The 8,075-nt window shown below is 42.1% G+C and overlaps 1 protein-coding gene across 4 annotated transcripts in view; it reads right to left on the reverse strand.

Annotated features, from left to right (window-relative positions):
- Nxpe3 (neurexophilin and PC-esterase domain family member 3) overlaps positions 1-8,075 on the reverse strand; it is a 51,672-nt gene that overhangs the window by 8,830 nt on the left and 34,767 nt on the right. For all 4 annotated transcript variants that reach the window (XM_031364065.1, XM_031364067.1, XM_031364068.1 and 1 more), the window contains one exon: positions 4,708-4,781. In XM_031364065.1, coding sequence (XP_031219925.1) covers positions 4,708-4,781 — 74 coding nt within the window. The remainder of the gene's footprint in view (positions 1-4,707; positions 4,782-8,075) is intronic.

Genomic DNA, 8,075 nt, shown 5'->3' on the forward strand with positions numbered 1-8,075 from the left:
GATGTACAACTCCACATCATCCATTAGCCTAATGAGGGTTATCTGGACCAGAAATAGAAAGGAAAAAAATGAGAGGGATAAAGGCTGAGAAATTTTCTCAACCACCTATAAAGATGAAAGGGTGACAGAGATACCCTGAGAATTAAGGGTAGACATGTGGGTACCGTCTCAGCAAAATAAGCAAGGTCCCCCATAAGGAATGAGTTCAAATTTCCAACAAGGGTGGAACCCATCAAAGACCTTGGGTTATCTAACTGAGTGTGGAGGGACCACTGTGCAGACAGGAGTAAAGACTCATCAGTAATCCTAACACTGGGCAGTCTGTCCTTCACCAGACACTGGCCTTTGAGAAGCAGGTCGACTCTGACTAAAAATAGGTTCTTACTTTTGACTGAAGTGACAGCATTGTGTGTTGGTAGCAGGGTAGTCTCAAGCAATACACTGCACTCTAAATAGGGGGAAATGAATTAGAGAGAGAAAGAGAGAGGGAGAGAGAGGAAGACAGAGAGAGAGAGAGAGATTAAAACTTGTAGGAAAGAAAGCCTCAAAATATAGAAGTCATAGAAAAATAAGAAAGGAGTAAAGGTTATGAATTCTTTCTTTCACATCAGTCTAAAAATCTTCCCTGACAATGTCATTCGGAGTCTGGTACAAAGTGACTATGTGTCATTACCCTGTTTAGATGTGTGTGTGTGTGTGTGTGTGTGTGTGTGTGTGTGTGTGTGTGTGTGTGCGCGCATGAATGTGCATGTGTGCGTGTGCTCCTGCACATGCTGATCTCTTAAGGCTGGGGTGGGGAGGATACAGAGTGAGCCTATGACATCTTCTGGTGTCAGAAAGAAAGGAAGTGCTCGATAAAGAGATGAGTGTAGATCAAAGGGATGAAGGGCAGTAGCACAGGCTCAAAATCCTGGGGGCGGGGGATGCTGAGCCAGGCAAATTTCATATTTGAGGCCGGTGTGGGCTTACAGAACCCAAACCGAATAGGTTTTCAATTGTCAAACTTGGAACAATTTTTGGCACACACACAGTGACTGAGTTAAGTTGAATCTTATATAAAAACAAAGTAGCTAAGCATGGTGATGATGGCACCTTTGGTCTCAGCACTTTCTGTGAGTCCAGGTCTAGCCTGTTCTACATATTGAGTTCCATGAAAGCCAGGGCTACATAATGAAACCCTGTCTCAAAGAGAGAGAGGAGGGAAGGAAGGAAAGGATGGAGAGAGGGGGAGGGAGGAGGGGGGAAGGGAAGGAGGAAGGGAAGGGGGAAAGGAGGGAGGGAGGGAGGAAGGAAGGAAGGAAGGAAGGAAGGAAGGAAGGAAGGAAGAAAGGAAGCCAATTAAATTAGAAACAAATATAATGGCAAGTATATAGTGCTGTGGACAGGAAAAAGGACAGCCCTTCTTCACACTAGCATTCCAATTAATAAATCTTGAAAGGAGTGTCACAGAAATCATTGCTACAGTTGAATCCAACAGAAGCTGAAGCCAGTAGGTATGGTGGTTTGAATATGCTTGGCCCAGGGAGTGGCACTATTAGGAGGTGTGGCCTTGTTGGAAGAAGTGTGTCACTGTGGAGGAAACCCTCCTCTTAGCTGCTTGGAATCCAGTCTTCTGTAGGAACCTTAAGATGAAGATGTGGAACTCTCAGTTCCTCCTGCACCATGCCTGCCTGGATGCTGCCATCCTCCCACCTTGATGATAATGGACTAAACCTCTGAACCTGAAAGCCAGTCCCAATTAAATGTTTTTGGGTTTTTTTTTTGTTGTTGTTGTTGTTTTTTTTTTTTTTTTTTTTTTTTTTTTTTTTTTTTTTTTTTGTAAGAGTTGCCTTGGTCCTGTGTCTCTTCACAGCAACAGAGATCCTAACTAAGACAGTAGGGAAAAATTTAAGTAGAAACAGAATGTTTGAATAGAAGGAAAAACAGAGAACATCAACAGGGTCTTAAAGTGCCACCTCTGGAAGTTGTGGCCCACTGGGAAAGTCTCTCCATCTGAGTTCCTTGGATATACAAAGCAAATTTTTCCTAACTATGTACCTGCTACAGTCTGACTTTCTTACTCAAAGCCAGAGGATCCTGTAGCTAATAACTTTGAGTTACTTTTTCCCATCAAAAAAAACTTGTCCTGCTAATTTAATCTGTCTTCTTTCTACCCAAAATAATACATCACAAACCCATGCCACTTTCTGGCTGACCTGGGACCTGTTGATTAGAGGTAAACTTTAAAACCTCTATCTGATTAGCTTCAGAATAATGTAAATGGGACACATGGGTAGAGATAGAGCAATGAGTCCCTCAGTACTGACCTGAGCTATGTCTAACTAGGTCCTGAAATCTTTGTGCATATTCTGTCCACACTGGATAAAGAATTGCCCATTATTAAAATTTAGAAGAATGGGGGGCAAGGGAGATCTCTGGAGAGATAGCTCAGTGGTTAAGAGCACTGGCTGCTCTTCCAGAAGTCCTTAAGTTCAATTCCCAATAACTACCTAGCTCACAGCCATCTGTAATGGGATCCGATGGCCTCTTCTGGTTTGCAGGTGTATATGCAAACAGAGTACTCATATACATAAAACAAATAAATAAATTTATAAAACAAACAAAAAATTTATTTTGAAGAATGGGCCTGGGTGTTGGTGGTCAATGTCTTTAATCCCACCATTCGGGAGGCAAAGACAGGTGGATCTTTGAGTTGGAGGCCAGCCTGGTCTACAGAGCAAGTTCTAGAACAGCCAGGGCTGCACAGAAAAGACCTATCTCAAATCTCCCCCAAAAAATGTTTTTTTTTGAAGAACAAAAGCTCCTCCTATTAACCACCTGGGAACATTACACACCTGGCAAGCATGGCAGAATGGAAGGAAAGAAGGGTGGGTTCAGTAGTAGGTAGTGTTTGAAGTGCAGTCTTACTGAGAAACACCAAGTGCAGTCTTACTGAGAAACACCGCATGTACTACACACATCCCTATAATTGGCAAGTCAACTAGTTCAAGTAGAATGCAAATACAGATCTTCATCAACTTCTCATGTCTAACAGTGGAAGCCAGAGACTGTATATCTGGTCTACAAATTTTATTTATATATATAATTTTTCATGAATTCTGAACTAGATACCAGTGTTTTAAAACATATAACTATCACATTTTAAAACTCAGATTATTTGGGGGTGGGGGGAAGAAACAAAAACAAAAATAAAAACAAAGCAGTAAAGAAAATTTACAGGTCCGGCTACAGTGTGTTTGTTCAGCAGGAAAGGAAGGACCACACTTGAGGTAGTCCTGGCTCTTTGATTTGTTCTGCACAGCCTTCCGTTTGGTGCATGTGTATAATACACCTAGTGCCTGTGGCAAAGAGGATGGCAATGGATGCAGTATGGGATACAGTTGCTCTCAATAACAACAAAGCTCTCTCTCCCACCTACACAATGTCTCCTAGCTCTCTAAATTTACTACAGCAAAGGCACCGTACTCCTCTGAGTTTCGCTCTATGTTTTTGGTGCTCTGAGACAGTTTCACTCTGTAGCCAAGGCTAGCCTGGAAGTCAGCATGCTTGTAGTACAGGCTAACCTTGAACTCAAAGCAGTTCCCCTGCCTCATCCTCCCAGGAATGACAGATGTAAGCTGATGTTCCCAGTGTACTCTTCTGTATCAAAACCTAAGCCAGTAGATCAGAACTGCGTCAACTTGTGATTTGTTTGTGCTTGTGTGTCAGTGCTCATACAGACTGAGCCAGGCCCTCGGGCATGCTAAAAATGGGCACTGTCCTACTGAGTCAGAAGTCTAACCTCTACTCCAGTGTTTAACACTTTCCAAGACAATTTACATACATGCCCTGGTTATCTATAGAAAACACCCTCCAACAGAACTTTTTATACACTGCCAAATATGATAAAGTTGCTGTGTGTGTGATTCTAAAAGCTGAGGTTGATGTTTTTTGTTTTGTTTTGTTTTGTTTTGTTTCAAGTCATTTCTGTTTTAATAGCCACAAAAGACTAGGAGCTTCCACATTGTATAACATAGCTCTTGAACAGCGGTTCTCAACCTTCCCAATGCGGTGACCCTTTAATATTGTTCCTTATGTTCTGGTGAGCTCAAACCATACAATTATCTCATTGCTACTTCACAACTGTTATTTTTGCTACTTTATGAATCAAATATAAATATCTGTGTTTTTCAGTGGTCTTGAACAACCCCTGTGAAGGTCATTTGACCCCCAAAGAAGTTGAGACCATCTTTAGAGACTCTTGAAGAGACAAATATGGAGTGTATAAAGGAAGAAAAAGGAGAGCGCTTCCACATTAGCAGACATAGCAAAACCCAGAATTAAGTACACAAGACCTAGCTGTTTTTTAAATTAAGCTTTTAATAGTTTCAGATTATACTCAGAAGTAGCCATGGCATATGAATGGGTTAAAAAAATTTTTTGTTGTTGTTGTTTTTGTACAACAATCCCCTTAACAAAAAATGTAACATGCCCACTGGGCTGGAGAGATGACTCAGCAGTTAAGAGCCCTTGCTGAGGAGGACCTAAGCAGGATTCCCAGCAGTCACAGAGCTGACACTCCAGCTCCAGGAGATCTGACACGCCTACCTGTCTCCTGAGGGAACTGCATGCCTATTAGTACACACACAGACATGCAGAGGAAACACTCATAAAACAAGTACTTTTTTTAAAGAAAAGGAAAATGTCATCAAGCACATTTCATTTTACCTTTCATTCGCCTGGAAATCACAGTCACCCAGTCAGGTCCACTGGAGTTGATTGGCATCTTGATATTCACACCACTTTAGAAGGAATTAAAAAAAAAAAAAAAAAGCACAATCTTAGATCGAGATTCAGGGACAACTGTCTACAGTTGTGTATCTTTACCTCTGAGTGAAAAACTACATATGCTTTCACAGAGCATTCTGGTGAAGCAGAAAAATTAACCAACATGACTAATAGTTAATAAACCAGGGCTCTTGAGAGAAGGTTATATAAGCTGAAAATGGATTTACTAAGTGTATAAACAATTGATAGATAGATAGATAGATAGATAGATAGATAGATAGATAGATATAAATAGATATCCAAAATTACTAACATCAAGTTGAATAGCTCCTTTTGGGATCAGAGAATGTCTACTTTGTCACCACATTTTTGAGGCTGCACCTTCACCAATGGCCTTCCATGGCCTCTCACTGTGCCGAGCCTCAGCTGCTCTTCATGACCCCTTCGTGCTGTCAAAACCAGTACCACCTGGGTGACTCTTACACATTACCAAGTCCTGCTGCAGCAGTGGAGTACAGGCATCTGGAGCCCAGAAGACAAGGTGTGTGCTACAAAGGGCAGAGCTGGAGAAGTGACCCAAGCCCTTAGAGGAGCCCAGAAGATCGTGAGTTGGATCCCAGACAATGGTTTTGCTTTTGATAGTGACTGTGCCCTGATATTTTTCCCTCTTGAAGGAAGAAAGTATTTTAGTGGGGCCCACAGTTAAGAGACCTTGAATTTTAAAAGATATTGGACATTTTACTGAGATAAGTCACATGTTAATTTCGTAGACATGCCCAGAGAAGTCCCGTGGAGATGTCTGCCCCAAAACAGTACTCAAACAGTACTTTCCTCAATTACAGACTCCTTGGTGTCTGCTCTCCTTACTGTAACATACATTCCTCAAGGGTATGGGTGGGACTTCTCTGGATCACCTTTGTACCTTTAGACCAGGGACCAGAGTCTATGCTCAGTAAACTCTTTTAATGACTTGCGTGGAAAACTGAGGGAGAATGAAAGCCTGCAGCAAAGAATGGGACTCCAGTGACAAAACTCCAGTGCCACTGTCAGGACTCCAGTGACAAATCCAGTGCCACTGTCAGGACTCCAGTGACAAATCCAGTGCCACTGTCGGACTCCAGTGACAAATCCAGTGCCACTGTCAGGACTCCAGTGACAAAACTCCAGTGCCACTGACAGGACTCTCAGCCGCATCCAAAACAAGCTTTAAACATGGAAACTATTCATACAGAGATGCACCACCAGGATATTTTCATTGCTTCATCAGTTGCACAAAAATGTGTTCATTCTATAGAAAATTAGTAAGTTTCTTTTATATTCTGGGCACCATTCTAGCCCTGGCTTATGTGGGCAAAACTCCCAGAATCTCCTCCCTAATTAGAACTGACATTCTACAGAAGGAGACAGAAAACCAAGTCATGAAGGATCTATTCAGGGTTGGCCACACTGAAAGATAACAGAATTTCATATCTTACATAGTGACATTGGATGACCTTCAAGAGGGCACATATAAACCTCTCTTATGAGTTTAGAGTTTATTACACAAAAATAGATACCTTTCATATAAAAATGCCTGAAGGATAGTTTTCTTTATAATTTTCCTTCAAAAATACTTAATCTCAATTTAGTCATATGATAACAAAGCAAATCTAACATAAAAGACATTTTATACAATATCAGTATTGAAATTGTCCCTATCAGAAAAAGCTAGAGAGATGAAGAACCTTCCTAGATTCAAATGGTAACAAAGTATTCCTGTGGTTTGAATAGGAATGCCCCCTCACCCCTCTCAGAGACTCATGTGTTTGAATGCTTGGCCCACAGAAAGTGGTACTATTAGAAGGTGTGGCTTTTATGGAGTAGGTGTGGCCTTGTAAGTTGTTGTAGTAACTGAGGTCTCATAAGCTCAAGCTACCCAGTGCGGTACACAGTCTCCTGAGCCTGTGGATCAAGATGTAGAAGTCTCAGCTCCTTTGCTGCACATTTGCCTGCACAATAGCTTGCTTCTTGCCCTGATGATAATGGACTAAACCGTAAGCCAGCCACAATTAAAAATTTTCCTTATAAAAGTTGCTGTGGCCATGGAGTCTCTTCACAGGAATAAAACCCTGACTAAGACAGTATAGAATGTGATCAAAGATTAAATTCATAAAGGACATAACCAGGGAGATGTAAACATGAACTAGGGTCACTGATCAATAGTGCTGTGTCAGTGACAAATGTCCCACCTGTGATAACTGTATTAAGATTACCAGCTGGGGGGAGGGGGGAGGCAACAGGGGTTTGTTTTTGTTTGTTTTTTTGTTTTTTTGGAGGGGAAATTGGGAATGGAGAAATTCGCATGTAAATAAAGAAAATATCTAAAATTTAAAAAAAAAAATGAAAATTGTCATTATCCAGAAAAGAGGTGGAACTAAGGATAATGCTACAAAAAAAAAAAAGATTACCAGCTGGACAGTCCATGCTCTAAAGAAAAACAAATATGGAAGACACTAACAACTGAGAATCTAAAAGGAGGAGGGTAGGTGGTAGTAACACCAAAGTATTCCCAAAGACTTAAAGCAGTTGGAGAGGGTATGGATTGCTTGCTTTGTGATTGGTTGCTTTGGCTGGTCGGGTTTATGTGTGTGTGTATAAGTGCAGGTATGCATGTATACATGCACAGCAAGAAGACCAGAGAACAGCTTCTGATAGAATTTCTCACCATCCTGGGGCTCACCAAGTAGGCTAGACTGGCTGGCTTGAGAGCCCCAGAGTTTGTCTTTGCCACCCCCAAGCTGGGACCCCACATGCTCACCATCACACTCGGATAATGGTGTGTGCTAGAGACCTAACCTGGATCCTCGTGTGTGCCAGCAATCACTTGACAGATGAAGCTATCTGCCCTACCTTCTCTCTGTTGTGTGCTATCCTGTTTGAGCCCAGGCTACCCTTGAACTCTCAACCTCTTGCCCTGGCCTCCTGAGTTTGGGTTACAAATATGAGTCACTATGGCCAGGGCTGAAAAAAAAAAAAGCATAGGTCATGTATCTTAGTCAGGGTTTCTATTCCTGCACAAGCATCATGACCATGAAGCAAGTTGGGGAGGAAAGGGTTTATTTGGCTTACTTCCACATGGCTGTTCATCACAAGGGAAGTCAGGACTGGAACTCAAGCAGGTCAGGAAGCAGGAGCTGATGCAAAGGCCATGGAGGGATGTTCCTGGCTGGTTTGCTTGCTTCTCCTGGCTTGCTCAGCCTGCTCTTATAGAACCCAAGACTTCTAGCCCAGGGATGGCACCACCCACAAGGGGCCCTACCCCCTTGATC

This window comes from Mastomys coucha, unplaced genomic scaffold (genome assembly GCF_008632895.1).
Source record: "Mastomys coucha isolate ucsf_1 unplaced genomic scaffold, UCSF_Mcou_1 pScaffold12, whole genome shotgun sequence".
Classification (NCBI taxonomy): domain Eukaryota; kingdom Metazoa; phylum Chordata; class Mammalia; order Rodentia; family Muridae; genus Mastomys; species Mastomys coucha.